This window comes from Scaptodrosophila lebanonensis, unplaced genomic scaffold (genome assembly GCF_003285725.1).
Source record: "Scaptodrosophila lebanonensis strain 11010-0011.00,11010-0021.00 unplaced genomic scaffold, SlebRS2 tig00000072-arrow-pilon, whole genome shotgun sequence".
NCBI classification, from domain to species: Eukaryota; Metazoa; Arthropoda; class Insecta; order Diptera; family Drosophilidae; genus Scaptodrosophila; species Scaptodrosophila lebanonensis.
Window position 1 is genome coordinate 5,033,649 of NW_022060558.1, and position 15,257 is coordinate 5,048,905.

The 15,257-nt window shown below is 46.2% G+C and overlaps 4 protein-coding genes across 4 annotated transcripts; 2 read left to right on the top strand and 2 right to left on the bottom strand.

Annotated features, from left to right (window-relative positions):
- Positions 1–95: 95 nt before the first annotated feature.
- LOC115625167 (mediator of RNA polymerase II transcription subunit 28) lies at positions 96–749 on the top strand. Its single transcript, XM_030520098.1, has one exon. It carries the CDS (start codon positions 158–160, stop codon positions 674–676), a length of 519 nt encoding a protein of 172 aa, XP_030375958.1. The 5' UTR covers positions 96–157; the 3' UTR covers positions 677–749.
- Positions 750–978: 229 nt separating this feature from the next.
- Positions 979–5,908, bottom strand: LOC115625166 (transcriptional regulator ATRX homolog). Its single transcript, XM_030520097.1, has 4 exons — positions 5,753–5,908; positions 3,280–5,364; positions 2,266–3,150; positions 979–2,210 (listed from the first exon to the last, which is right to left on the bottom strand). The coding sequence occupies exons 2-4, from the start codon at positions 5,306–5,308 to the stop codon at positions 1,120–1,122; spliced, it is 4,005 nt and encodes a 1,334-aa protein (XP_030375957.1). The 5' UTR covers positions 5,309–5,364; positions 5,753–5,908; the 3' UTR covers positions 979–1,119.
- Positions 5,909–6,093: 185 nt separating this feature from the next.
- On the top strand, positions 6,094–12,510 carry LOC115625131. The gene is made up of 4 exons (XM_030520045.1): positions 6,094–7,384; positions 7,442–10,196; positions 10,298–11,124; positions 11,693–12,510. The coding sequence occupies exons 1-4, from the start codon at positions 6,215–6,217 to the stop codon at positions 12,263–12,265; spliced, it is 5,325 nt and encodes a 1,774-aa protein (XP_030375905.1). The 5' UTR covers positions 6,094–6,214; the 3' UTR covers positions 12,266–12,510.
- LOC115625132 lies at positions 12,473–15,112 on the bottom strand. Its single transcript, XM_030520046.1, has 8 exons — positions 14,875–15,112; positions 13,976–14,816; positions 13,863–13,910; positions 13,687–13,797; positions 13,510–13,620; positions 13,348–13,452; positions 13,175–13,285; positions 12,473–13,112 (listed from the first exon to the last, which is right to left on the bottom strand). The coding sequence occupies exons 1-8, from the start codon at positions 15,046–15,048 to the stop codon at positions 12,655–12,657; spliced, it is 1,959 nt and encodes a 652-aa protein (XP_030375906.1). The 5' UTR covers positions 15,049–15,112; the 3' UTR covers positions 12,473–12,654.
- Between the last annotated feature and the right edge of the window lie 145 nt (positions 15,113–15,257).

The following is a 15,257-nucleotide window of genomic DNA, read 5'->3' on the forward strand; positions in this document are numbered from 1 at the left end:
GAATGCTGCCAGACATTCAACAATAACCATGCAAAATGTAAATAGCTACATTTTAGGGCAGTTTGGTAGCACTTTTTATTCACGAACGAAATTGGCTTTCTTCAAGTTAAATCGGCGAATGAATATAATTAGTTAAATATTAAGAGTATATTCAAGAATGTCTACACCTAACAATGAAACCGGCGGTGGCAACCTTATGGACGAATTCGAAGAAGCTTTTCAGGCATGCCTTCTTTCGCTGACCAAGCAAGAACCCAATTCTGGAACAAACAAGGAGGAAATTGAACTGGAAGTTCAAAAGACGACAAACCGCTTTATTGATGTGGCGCGCCAGATGGAGGCATTTTTCTTGCAAAAGCGCTTTCTTGTCTCCACACTCAAGCCGTACATGCTCATCAAAGACGAGAACCAGGATCTGAGCATTGAAATACAACGCAAGGACGCGCTTTTGCAAAAGCACTACAATCGCTTGGAGGAGTGGAAGGCCTGCCTGTCAGATATACAGCAGGGTGTCCACAATCGGCCCACGCCGCCAATGATGCCTGGACCCTCAATGAGCGGACCTCCAATGCCACCACGCATGATGCAGCCGGTGTCCCAACTGCCGCCTGGACAACAGCACTTGTTGCAGGCACAGCAAATGCAGCAGCTACGCATGATGAACAAACCCAAGTAATTTAAGAGGAATATTATCAACTTTTTCTATTGTAGTTTAAGGTTAATAAATAAATGATAAATATATATTGTAACAGCTCCGTTTAGGTTTATCATTATCTGTGCCATTTATTATTAAGTTCGTTTTAATTTATGTTTTTGCGTACTATAAATAATGTCGAATTTCATATAGAGGGCCCATATATAGCTACTGTATCTATATATCTCATAATATGTGTTAGGACAGTTTTGAACTTAATTGATGTAGAAACTATAAACTTATCGCTTGGCTACATATAAAAAAACATAAGTAAATGATATTAATTTTAGGTAAAGGATACGCGGCGATCAATGTTGCCAACGTACAAGTATCGTCGTCAATTAACTACGTTTTAAATTCAAAATGAAATAATCATAATAATAATTGTTGAAAATGATGAAGCGTACGCCAGCCATGGCAGCGTTCTAATCAATCTCGTATACCTTGTCCGCCTCAAAGCCTGGCGCATTGGGATTGGACGCTGGTGGCACTTGCTGAACCGCTCCTGTGGCCATAGCTGAGCCCTGTTGATAGCCCGCAGCCGATGGATTTTGATTGGCATATAGCAATGGGTTCATATACATGCCACTAGGATGCACAATGTTCGCATGTAGTTGAAGTAAGTCCTTGTACATGGTAGGATCACCATTATTCATCTCATTGTAAAGTTGCTGCAAATAGCTAGGCACCAATTGGATGACCTGGTTCTGCGTTAGCTCTGGGTGATCTTTGGAAATCTTCATGTTCAGCAATTGCAGCAAAATGTCCGAGCGGAAACCGAAAATCTTGTTCGATGTGACACTGCCCGATGCATTGCCAAACTGATTGGCCACCACCTGGGCTCCAAAGGCACCGCGATCATAGCTCATATATTGTGACGTTTGCACAGTGCGCGTCTTTTCCGCCTCGTATTCAGCCCAGGCCGATTTGCGCTCCTCCTCCGTTAGGTTCTCATGCTCCTCTTGCTCCAGCAATGAGTCGTGTTCATGATATTTAAATATTAGCTTCTCGTGCTCGGTCAAGAGCTCGGCGAACAATCGATCCTTCGGCAGAATGGGCATTTCTCGTTCGACGCTCGGCTTCAGCTCGTATGAGTAAAGCTCCATTAAATCCGTTTGATTGTAATGCCTTGAAATCTGCTGTTCATCAATTACACGCTTGGCTGTGGCCTGTTTGGCCACTTGGCGGTCGTACACTTTCTGCTCCATGGTGCCCATTGCTATTAGTCGATAAATATAGCAGGGCTTGACCTGACCAAAGCGATACACACGAAATATACTTTGCGTATCGTGTGAGGGATTCCAGGAGACATCGAAAATGACCACACGATTGGCAGCCACAAGATTTATGCCCAAACCGCCGGCGCGCGTTGATATCAGAAACAGACGAGCCCGCAAGTTGGTGGGATTGTTGAACTTCTTGCACATGGCCTCGCGTTGTTCCACTGAGCAGGATCCGTCCAAACGAAAATAGTCCTCGCCAGGTGACCAGCAACCCTTGCAATTGCATACATCTCCTGAAATGGGCTTATATCAGATTATCCCTCTTATAATATTCGTATTCATACTCACCCTCGTACTCATAGCCTTTAGTGTTGCTATCTACCAGTGAGAGAAAATGCTCAATAACATCGAGCGACTGCAGTGATTGTGAGAAGACCAATAGTTTATCACCAATTGCTTCGCACTGCTGCAACAATCGCATTAGGATTAGCAGCTTTGGGGAATGATTTATGTTGTTCAGTTCCTTCTCCTCGACGAATGGCTTCCACCATTCGGAGGGATCGTCCTTTTGGGCATTGGATCCACCAGCACCGATCTGCATTTCCATATCCGAATCACTGTCTATAACACCGGAACGAGTGCCATTGCGAGTCTTTCGCTTCTTCATTTTGCTACCACCTGCAATGGCAAGTGAATTGCTTGCCGATGATTTAAAGGATTCACTGCTGCTGTCCGTTGAGTTGGATGCGGCCTCTTCTTCATCGGTTTCATCACATATGAAACCTTCCAAATCGGAATCATCGTTGCTCAGCAGTCGCTTTGCGATGACATTATCGCTGTTAACTCGCAGATTCATTGGATGCGTCCAAATTCGACGCAAGTCCTGAAAGTCCTGGAACAGACGCGCACCCTTGCCGCAAATGTCTGAGCTGCTCTGATCTCGATACGTGGTCATGTAGTATTCATAAAGTGTTTGCTGCAGGTCCGAAAGAGTGGTATACACCACATACTCGTGCTTGGGTGGCAAATAGGGTGCGAGCACAGAGTAGTCACGTCGCTGAATGCAACCTTCGAGAAGTTTGTGCAAAATGTGCGAGCGATGCTTCATTAAACGCAAATCACGTTCTGTGGAGTCTGTATATTGGCCATTGCTAATGGGATTGACAAACCGGTTCATATACTCCTTGTAAGTGCCTAGCAAATTTGGCTTGACGAACTGAATCATACAATAATCTGTGAAGAGTAATCAAGGTTTATATGGGAATAATTCAAGAAAAGAATTACTTAGAACTAAGAGCATGTAAAAATCAAGATGTCGATAAGTTCTCATACGGACATCAAAAGGTAATTACTTTTACTTACATTCTTTGAGATTATTTTGAAGTGGGGTGCCCGTGAGCACGACACGCCGCTTGGTCCGCATGCGTGTAACGGCCTTGCTGATCGAGGTCTTCTCGTTCTTCAACAGATGGCCCTCATCGCAGACGACCAAATCAGGGCCAGGATCGACAAGTGCCTGTTGCAGCTGTTCTCGCTGTTTTTTACGCAAGCCCTTGGCCTTCTCATTGGCCAGTATACGGTACATATCATAGCCGAGGATGCAAACGCCGCCCTCCTCGAACCACTCGTTCAGCTTGAAGATACGCGTTGGTTTGTCCTTATAACGTGAAATGTCGTAGACCTCAATATCGCGTTTATGTGCAAAAGCCATCCAATGGACGAACTCACGCGCCCAATTGTTTACAGTGCTCAGAGGAGAGATGACGAGCACACGCTCCACGCCCGTTCGTCGCGTGTTGGAGAGCAGCGTATGGGTGAGAGTCACGACCTGCAGCGTCTTGCCCAGTCCCATGCAATGGGCCAAGATGCAGCCCGATCCGGGCTTCTCCTCAATATCCTTTATGGTTTCAAAGCATGCATCCCACATAAACTTAACGCCAGCCACTTGATGTGGCTTGAGCTTCTTTAGCAGTCCCTTGTCTACTTGGAGCAATGTCTTCTGTGATTCCTCATCGAAGTCCAGCACCAATTCGTTGATTTCCACACTCTCCGACTTTTCAAATATGCGATTATATAACTTTTGGCGTTCCTCGATGCGTTTGCGGCGCTCTTCCTCTTCTTTAGCCGCTTCCTTAGTGCTTACATCCAAATCCTTGGTCTTGATAATTTTGCGTATGTGTTTACGTTTATTTTTATTCTTCTCATCGCCATCACCGTCGCTTTCGTCACTCGAATTTTTTTTGATTCGCTTACGTTTCTTTTTTTTCTTTTCATCTGGCTCAAAATCCGAGGAGTTATTGGACTCGGCATCGCTATTTTTCTTTGATTTGCCTGTAAAGTTGCGCTTCTTGCGCTGCGGCATTACCTCACTCCCACTACTATTGGCATCTTCGTCGTGGTCTGGATCAGCATCGGATTTTTGATCTGTCTCGGACTCAGCCTGATGCTCCTCCTCGTGCTCCTGTTCATAGTCACTGTCCTCTGCATTGCTATCGCTTTTTTTGCGTCGCTGACGTTTAGCCGCTAACGTTGAGGTCGTAGCTTTCTCAGTTTCAGCGTCGGTGCTCATTTTATTGCTCTCGGATATTGCACCTGGTGTAGCCGAGCACTGCCTATGCTTATCCTTGTGATTCTTTGTTTCTTTGTTTGATGTCGAAATCGTAAGTTTCAAGCGCTTCACACGTACCACGCAGCGGCGTAGCTTTTTTGGCGCACTTCCGTGATCGCCCACTACACTCGCACCGCAGCTTTCCTCGCTGTCGCCCAGCACCTTGAGTTGTCGGTTATTTTGGCCTCTTCTATTAATGGTCTCGCTACTACTGCTAGTGCTTGTGTTGGAACGAGCTTCGCATCTACGCTTGGCCGCAGGCTGATTTGAATTTATGCCTCGCGTTGTTCGTTTTTTTGTCACTTTTGTCGACAGTTCCTCAGAGCTGGAATCGCTGCGAATTGTGCGTTCGGTCTTTGTCTTTATTACTGACTCCTGTCGCTTCTCTTGCTGTTGCTGCTCTGACTGATCTGACTGCTCCTCCTCTTCAGATACTTCACTGTCGGTCAGTTCGATTATAGAGACGTTTTTGTTTCTGCTCCGGCGTGGCGGTAACCTAGCGCTTCTTTTCTCCGTGCTGGGGCGAGACAGTAGTTTGGAGGAAGTTATGGGACTCCTCAGTTCCTTATTTTGCGGCTTGGCTAACAATTTTTCTAGCGGCACAATGCGTATTTTGGATACAGGCTTTTTATCAGCTTTGGTGCCGTCGTTATATCCGTCACTTAGAGCTGCTCCATTTTCATTGCTAATGCCATTAGTTTTGTTGCCTGTTGTGTCAGTGTCCGACTGGCTTGTTGTTTTTGTCGCAGCTTTGACATTTTTTGCCGTGCCCTCCTCTCCCATAGGTAACAGCGTGTACTTGCTTGTACTTTGCGACGCTTCTAATTCTTAAATGAATGCTGCAAGTAGAGGAAGCAGAAAAAAAACATTTAATGCACTAAACCTTTTCTTACTACACACGCTTTGCCAATCGGCATTTTTTGTACATACATATGTATGTATGTACATACATACATAGTATAAGGAACTGCCGCTAAAGATACTGCTGCTTCTTCTTCAATCACTTTTTGCACAATGTTCGCTGACGCTGGCGTCGGCGTTTTTATTATTTCACAAAAACTTCCAATCCTAAAGGCTTCAATTCGTATTCTGATTGCATTTCTGTTCAGTGTATTAATGCTTAATTTTTAAGCGAATTTACATTTTTGCACATTTAAGTGAGCGTCGCGCGTTTTCACAGACATTGCACACACACACTCACACACACCGATTTGGACTTACACTTACCCAGTTTTTTTACTTGGGATCCTTGCCTGCGGTACATTTTGTTACCCGAGAGCAGCGTTTACAATAGCTCTCAATCAAATCAGGAAGCAGCGACTATATATTGACTACATTTAGCGCTGATGTTTAATTAAATTGCAGTTAATTAAACAATGCAAGCGCCGACGTCGTGGTTGTCGTCGTCAAGTCGCCGCTAAAAATTTATTTGGTGGTATACACACGCACACACACACACGCACACAGATGTTATGTGCGATGTTGGCGCTCCACAGCGAATGTCTAACTGTGAATGGCCAATGAGGCGCGCTGCCAACAAAAGAAGAAAACAAGCAGCTAAATGTTTGATATAACGAGGCGTAAGAGGCAAAATTATAAATTAGTGTAGAGAAAAAGTCGCACAGTGTGCAAATAACTGAGTGCTGCATGTGCTAATAGTGCGAAAAACTGTGAAAATCGTTGCTACCAATGAACAACAACATCGCCAGGAATAACAACATGTCCATGTCTATGCCGTATGCGCCGGAATCGGACGAAGATGAGGAATTGAGCGAGTCTTACAACATCAATGACGGTGACTGCAGCGGCGGCGCCAGTGGTGGAAGCAACAGCGACAATAACAGCACAAAATCTTCAACTTCAAGTTCGAGTAGCGCGTTAAGTGATGACGACAATGAGTCTACATCGAATTCCGATGATGATGAGACCAGCTCGCAGTCGGACGATGATGCCACCACCACGCAATCAAATGAGTTGGAGCTGGCGCAGCTCACGGATGAACATACGTTTCGCTTACCTCGTGGTCTTTGCGAAAGCGCCACTATTTTCAATGAATTCTTTTCATTGGAGACCTGGAATATGCTGCCACAGAGCATGCAGGCTCAGTTGGTATCGCTGCTGCCAAAATTTGAGCCTCTTCTGACGCCAGATTTGGCGGCCGAAGAGCTCCAGCGCACGATTGTCGACCTCTTCAATGGTGACATTGAGCGTTTTGGTCAAGGCCCTTTAGAAGTCTTACAGCGTCAGCTTGAGGATGGTAGTCTGCGTCCCGATGTCCTACAGTTGCGTCGCAGCATTGAGCATTCCAAACGTCGGGAGCGTCGGTTTCAGCAATACGAACGTCTGAGCCAACTGGCTAAGGAACTCTTTATATCGAGGGAGCACCTGCTGCGTAATGTGTACACAGCCCCCCCAGATAGCGCACTCTACTCCAATTCTCGTTCAGCCCGCTCCCGTAAACGAAAGCCCCCAACGTTGCAAATGAACAGTAAGTTTCTAGCTCAGCGTGCGCGTAAACGATACTGTTTGGAGCTGTACGAGCTGACAAAAGAGCTGGATCTGCAGCCCGATGATATTAGCGCCGATGAGCAGGACGAAGATGCCATCAAGGCGGCAGAGCTGGCAGCCATTGAGCAGGAATGGGCGCCTGTGGAGGTGGGCAATGGAGGGGCTTTGGCGGCCAAACCTTCGAATGCCGCCGACAAAAAATGCATTTACAGCACCTTCTTCAAGCGTCGCCATGGCGTGGATGATGAGCACGTTTTACGAACTATGCAAGCGGCCAAGATACCGCGGCTCAACGATAAGAATTTTAAGAAGTATCTTCGAGACTACAAGCGAAGAAAACTCGCTGAGCCGGTGAGTACAAACACAATAATATAGGGAATAGTTCTCTATAACTTTTCATTTTTGCAGGATTTGCCCGATTTTGATACAACGGACATACGATTGCGTGACATTTGCACGCGGGCCCAATTTGTTGGCACTTTCAGGCCCGGACGAAAGCCCAAAGCTTTAACAGCGCGCCTAACTGAGCCACCTGCCTTGGTGCCTATTGGTGCCGCCAAGTGTGAGACGCCGCAATCGGAACTGCTTACAGATGAGCCGCAGCAGGTTTATGGTCGCGCAGCCATTGGCGATGACGATGAAGACGATGATGAAGGCCTGGACTTGGACAGTTTAGGTTACGATGCAGCAATTACCCCGACGACGACGCCGCAACCAAAACTTACGCCTGCAAGTAAGCCGCTGCCCAAGCTAGAGCCTATAGGTGTGCGAGCGATAGGTGCAGTGCATTCGCCGGGACGCCCCAAGGGCAGCCTGAACCCATCGCCACACAAGGCGCTGATCAAGGGTTGCACTATTAACACCACCACAGCCACCACTCATATCACTGGTTCACCCACGCGTGAGCAGCAGCCTACAATATTATCCTCTTCATCGGAGTCATCTCAGCAGTCCAGCTTTTTCTCGCTCCTGCGCGATTTCTTTGTAGCCACGCCTAATCATCGAATGACCTATGCCGAGCTGCAGACGATGTTAGTTGCATGGAAGGACAACAACGTGCTATCTGGCACGCCCTCCTCCACGTCCAATGATTGGTATCGCGCTTTGCCGGATTGGACTGTGCTCCTGCAGTCGGGCATTAATTTTCTCTCTGGCGACTTTGCCGCGCTACCTGCGGAGTATGTGCCATACATAGAGCACAAGACCCAGTTAAATATATATCAATGGATCGGAGCTGGCCGAGATTCGGATGCACGCTTGTTGACATTATGCAACTATTGGCTGCAGCGGCGCAAAGATTTCAAAGAGCACACCCCAACACATAGTCCCCGAGCCCTGGGACAATCACTGAAGACGTCACCTAGAGTAGAAGGACAAGTGGTTGTGTCTAACGCACTGCTAAGTCCCGTGGAATCTATTGGCAAAGTGCCTGTAGATAATTTTGCGCTGTTGGCATCGCCAACACCTCCGCCTCGTTGTCCAACCAGCTGGACGGTGCGCACGGCGACTCAAGCGGAAACACTCGAATTTCAGCGGCAAGAACGATTGCGATTTGAGCAACCACATCGGCCCTTTACTTATCGCATGCATGGCTACGAGAGTGTTGTGGGCCCCGTTAAGGGCATCTACACGCAGACTTTCTCGCTGAACAAGGCGCGCGGACACACCGTCATGGTGGATGATAGACCACCATATGTGACAATTTTGACTCTGGTGCGAGATGCAACGGCCCGTTTGCCCAATGGCGAAGGCACACGAGCGGAAATTTCAGAGCTCCTCAAGTGCTCTCAGTACATTAACCATAATGCCGCGGAGAATGTGCTCCAGACGATAGTGAGTGGGGCATTGGATCGCATGCATGGCGGATTAGACCCTTGTGTCCGGTACGATGCCAAGCGCAAGATATGGATATATTTGCACCGTAATCGCAGCGAAGATGAGTTCGAGCGCATGCATAAACACAACCAATCGCTGGTCAAAAAGCAGCAGCACAAGGTGCAAAGAGCGAAGGGCAAACCAAAGAAGGAGGGCGAACTGGGCATAGAGCAGGCCATGGGATCTGTGCAATCAGAACTACCTGCCCTGGTGCCTGCAGCTACAACATTAGCAACAAAAGTAACACCCACGGGCTCGCCAGCGGCAACGTTGCTAGTGAAGAAGACCCTGCCCACCAAATGTCCGCCAGTGCCGCCCCTCAAATATAACATACCTGCGCCTAGCCTCCAACAGCAGCAGCAGCAACAGCAGCAACAACAACAGAAATCTCTGCTCAAATCTCCGCTGCATCTTGCCCAGAGGAGTGGTGTGGTCACCATTGTGGACAAACAAATGGCTCAGAAAACGCCACATGGAAATAAGCAGTACACCTTCCCCCTACCCCAGACCCCTCTGACCAATAAGATCAGTCCCGCTCGCCAGACAACCCCAATTTTGGTATCAACACCCAGTGGCCTGCAAACGGTACACGTTGCCACAACCTCGCCCGCAGCCGGTACAAGCAAAACCAACAGTCCGGTTACAGCTACCAAGAAGCTAGCCATTAAGAAGCCCATTATAATTAACCATTTGGGCCCCCAGACGACCAAAACTACAGGAGCAACGGCAGCGGCAGCGCTCAAGGTCAAATCGCCAAATCCTCCACAGCAGCAAAAGCAGCCGCAACAACAACAACAACAGCCGGTGGGCAACTTTATCATTCCTTTGGAGCAGCAACAACAAGCCAAGGAACCACAGCAACACATTCTGCTGGATACCGCTCCCAAATCATTAACAGTCAGCGCCATTTCGCCACGTCCTCAAATGCCCAAAAACATTATCCGACTGTTGCCCGCGGCCAGCAACAACACCAACAGTACAACTGCCCAACCAATAACAACATCGGCTGGGGCTACAACCACTAAGCATCCCACTGTGCAAATTATTGGACCACGTGTGCTTGCTCAGACCACAGTGCGACCGGTGCAGCAAAAAATTGGTGCTGTTTCAATAGTCAGCAATAAGTCGGCGACCAATCCCAACACTGGAACAGGCGGCACGATTGTCAAAATGTCCCCGCAGGCGTTTGCAACGTTGCAGCAGAAGCAACTGCTGAACAAGGCGGCTGCTACGACAACAGGGACTGGCACGACACAGCAACTGCAGACGCCACAGCGCATCCTCGTTGGTAAGTTTGATTTTAAGTTATGAGCGTTCAAGAAAAAACTAAGACTCCGTCTTAAAACCCCCCTTCAATGCTAGACTTAAAAATTGAATTTTTCTCTGCAGGCAACACGGCTATTTCTTCGAACAAGAACATCGTCTTTCAAGCTCTGCCCACCTCCGCTGCCTCAAACACCGGCACCGTGCAGTCCAAGCTCATCACGCAGCCTAAAATACTCACGACCACGACCACGTCGACTAAAACCTTAAACACCGCGAATCTCTCGCCTCAGCAACAGCGGATACTACTGCAAAATTTCAAGCAGCAGACGATGCAGTTCAAGCCGATTGTGGAGGCAAAGAGCGGCACGCCCGTGAGCTCAGCTCCAGCCACAGTTGCGGTGGCTTCGCAAACACAAGGGACCCGTGTAGCACGACCTTCAGTGACCACAGCGACAACGGGAGGAGTGCCACAAGCTGCCCAGATCATCACTCTGGACAATTTGCTGCAAAAGCAAACAGCGAGCGCTGGCAAAGTTCTAACTACCTCCAACATTTTCCAACTGGCCACCAGTTCCTCCAGCACCAGTGTTGCCACTCAAGTGGTGGCATCGCCACGAAATGTAATTACATTGGCGACAGGCAACGCAACCCAACAGCGTCTCGTAACCTCTGGCGCAACCACGACAAAATTAGCCACGGGTCATCGAATTGTGACCACAAACGCCATGCCCAAAATTATTGGCAAGACGACGGTAATCCCTGGAGGAACGACCCAGCTGCAGGGCAAGCCTTTAGTTCTACACGCCAAGACACTGAATGCCGGCGGCAGTGTGACTCTTAAGAACGTGGCCGCCAGTACGTCCACTTCAACGACAGTGCGTCCCCTAGGCGGAGCGACGCACCTCCAAAACATTGTCATCGGGGGCCAGACAGTAAAGCTTCAGAGTGCGGTAAGTAAAGCACCACCACCAACTACGGCTTTGCAGGAATTGCCTAGTTCATAATACTACAATGGCACTAACAATTCTTCGACAAAGAAAATAGTCAATGCACTCTATTATATTATTTTACATATTATGCCCTGTTTATTTTGACTGAACCGATAAGTTTCGATTGCGAAGTTCGTAGAAACAAACGCATGGTATATATCTAAAGCACAGTTTAGGTACCAACTAAAGGTATGAACTACTTAGTGGTGAAGCAAGATTGTAGCCCACATACTTGTATAGAAAGAAAAATGTATTTCGAAGCAAATATTTCAGTTCCCTCTTGATCAGACGTATTTCTGTTTTATTATTCGTAATACTGTAGGCATATTTACATACTAGCATGTATTCATAGCATTCAAATAAGGTCCTTGCCCATAAATAATGGAATATATTTAACATAAGCTTTGGACACAAGTCCACAATAAGGATAAACAATTTATAAAAGTTGACATTGCACCCTAAGCTGGTTCTTTCTTAGCTTTGTCCTTACTCGAAAACTAGTCTCATCTATGTTGTTTCTCTCTTACAGACAAATCTGCCACGTCAAGTGACCACTTCCAGCAATTCCTCCATCCCCGCCGTTGTCAGTGCACCCATGCAAACTGTAATTATGGGCAACCAGTTACTCCGCCTCCAGCATGTGTCGACAGCAACGGGAACCACTGTGACCAGCAGCACAAGCACAACGACCAGCCTGCCAACAGCGTCCAGTGGCATTGCAAGTTCCCCGAAGACGTTAGTCATTGGCTCCGGTGGTCAAACGTTACGGCTGCAATCGGGCAAGAATGTGATTGTGGCAGCCGCCTCAGGTGGTGGTAGTGGGAACAAGATCGCCAGTAATATTACCACATCCTCCAACAACGTGGTCTTTGCTGTGCAAAGTGGTGGTGGTCAGCTCTTTCTTTCGCCAACGCTGCAGGGCGTAAACCTAAAGCCGCTTTCCAACATGAAAGTAATTCCGATGTCAAGTGCAACGGGCGCCAAGGTGAGCGTCGCGGCATCTTCCACGGTTGTAGCTGCCACAGATGGAGGCGGCAAAACATTGACACAAAAAATATTGCCGCAAGCAGTGCTTAATACGGGCAGTGGCAGCGGAAATTAAAGGGAAATCAGAGGCTACCAACAGCAAGAGCGAGCGTATTTTTGCAGTTTTTCTTTCACTTCTGTTTGTCGTTCTTTTAGATTTGTAAAGTTTTTCTAGATCTATAGGTTGAAAGTTGTACACAAATAATTATTGCATTGTGGAGCAATATTAACGATCGGATGTTATATATACCTACGTTAAAAAATTGTAATAATAACGCGCTTGTAGAAACATCTTATTAAATATTGAATCAAAAAGTTGAACTGAAATATAATGCATATATGGCAGGGTGGAATTTAAGAGCAGCACTTAAGTTAATCTAAGCTATGTAGTTATATGTAGTTTTTGTATCTTAATCACTACAAAATCCAGTCGGTTGGCTGTTCTATTAGTATGTAAATGGCCCATCAAAAGGGATTCTTTTGATGCGTCTTTAAATGTTTGTTTAGTTTAATTTGCAAATCGAACACCTTATCACAAATGTGACATTTGCATAGTACTTTGCTCGTTGATATCTGAGATTCAGTAGTGGAAAGCGGCCTACTTTCCGTTTCCGAAGCTGTTGATTCACTAGCCCAATGATCAGCAAATAATGGGGATACATCTTGAAAGCTAGCTGCTCCATCAGGACTAATATTCAATGACATTACGTCGACTGCAGCAGGAAACTCACTTGTCGCACTCGTTGGTAGCTGAGCATTTCTGTGTGTGTCCAATACATGTGCTTGCAATTGCTGCACATCATCAAATTGGAGTGAACAAAACGCGCATTCCATTAAACAAGGTGGGCTTATTGAATTACTGGCGTTTGGCTCGTTTTGTGATGTAAGATCGTTCATATCTCGAGCAAGTTCCTCATCCAACTCTACAGGGATTCAACAAATTATAACTCATTCGCAACTTAACCAAATACGAATTTTAACTCACGGCTAGATTGCGGACCCTTTATGAAAGGAGATCCCATTGAATTATTGAAGCTCGTGTCAGCTTGTGGTGTGAACAAGTTGTTCATATCCTCAGCAAGTTCCACAACCAACGCTACAGGGATTAAACAAATTATAACCCATTCGCAACATAATCAAACACGAATTTTAACTCACGGTTAGATTGCGGCCCCATTATGAAATGAGAGCTCATACTCAAGCTTGTGTCAGTTCGTGGTGTGGTCAAGTTGTTCATATTCCGAGCAAGTTCCGCGTCCAACACTACGGGATTAAACAAATTATAGCCGCCTTCCAACATAAGTACAAATTTTAACTTACGTCTGGATTGCGAAGCCATTAAGGAAGGAGGGCTCATTGAATTATTGAAGCTTGTGTCGCGTAGTGGTGTCGACAAGTTGTTAATATTCCTACCAAGTTCCACATCCAAATCTACAGGGATTAAACAAATTATGGCTCACTTCGAACATAATCAATCCTGTTTTTTATTTTACTTACTTCTGGAGTTTTGAGCTATTAAGGAAGGTGAGCTCGTTGAATTATTTATGCTTGTGTCGCTATGTGGTGTTGACAGGTTGCTCATATTCCTAGCAAGTTCCACATCCAGCTCTACAGGGACGAAACAAGAAATTAGTGCTCGTTCGGAACCTAATCAAACCCACAATATTACTCACGTCTAGAGTGTTGAGCCAAATGTGTTTGTAAAAGCCTATGCTTGATTTCTGCAACAGCATAAAATTATTCAGATATTGGGTGACTTCGAAAGCATTATACAGATATCACTTACTCTTGCCACACAGTTTACACTTGACACGTGTGTGCATCGCCAGCTTGTGTTCCTTAAGTGAGTTTTTCGAGTTGCAGAGGAAGCCACAAGTGGTGCATTTTATTTGTTTGTTTAGCTTATGAAATTTCATATGGAACTTGAATCGCGACTCCGAGCAATTGGTAAACTTTTTGCCACAAATGCGACACTCGCTGTCTTTGACCAAGTGAACGCGTTGCATATGCTCCATATGGAGATCTTGCGTTTCGGATTCATGATTGCACAACTTGCATAGGAATGAGGGCTGAGATATTGGCGCTGGTGGTAGCGCATCTTCATCGTCGTATGTAAATTTTATAATGGCGTCGTCGTCGTCACTGTCATCAATTACAGTTATATCCGATGTAGATGGCAAGGTATATCCGTTGGCTAAAGTAGCCAATTGCTCAGTTTTGACAACTTGAAAGGTGTCCTCATCAGATAAAACGCTTTTCATTGTGTCAGCAGTGGTTTCGGCAGATGGCTGAAATTTAATTTCCTCATCTTGGCCCGCTGGCACCCTCGCCATATGTTCCAGTTTGATGGGCACATGCGGTATGTCTAAAGGAGCACAAACCCGCCTGCTGCCGTCCTCCTCGCTGTCGGCTTCCTCCTCGTCTGTGTCTAAATAAATGAAGCCACAAAACTGCTCCGGAGGCTTTATTTCACTCTTTATGACAATGCCATTGTGTAGCCGCTTATAATCGAATTCGACAAAATGCTCCTGAGTCTCCAGGCAACTGCTCTTGAATTTTAAAATCTTGTTAAACTCTCCTATGCAGCCTACGCACATGTATTGCGGTCTCCCGTCATCCTGAGTTACCTGCAAGATGGCATTTATATATTTTCTTCAAATAGGCTTATTTTATTTTATCACCCACCTCAATGTGCCAGGCAGACAATTGTTTTAGAATCTCCGGCATGTTAGCGATACCGCCTTCTCCAGATTTATTAAACATTGGGCGAATTATCGCCTCCTCCATCGTATAGAAGATGCCACACGCTCGGCAGGGCTCGATGCCGATTTCCGCGTCTATTTCTGTGGACATTTCCATAATTATAGCGCAATTTTAACTCGACACAATCAATTTTTTAAATGCATAAATATAGCAATCTATTTGTTTTTCCCAGACTATGTTCGCGTCCCTTGTGAATGGCATGTCCATGCATTTTAGAGGTCAAGTGTTGAGCAATAACGCTATTACTAATTTATTTGCATGAGACCCATAGCTTTTTCTCGTTCTTCAACTTTGGTCACACTTAA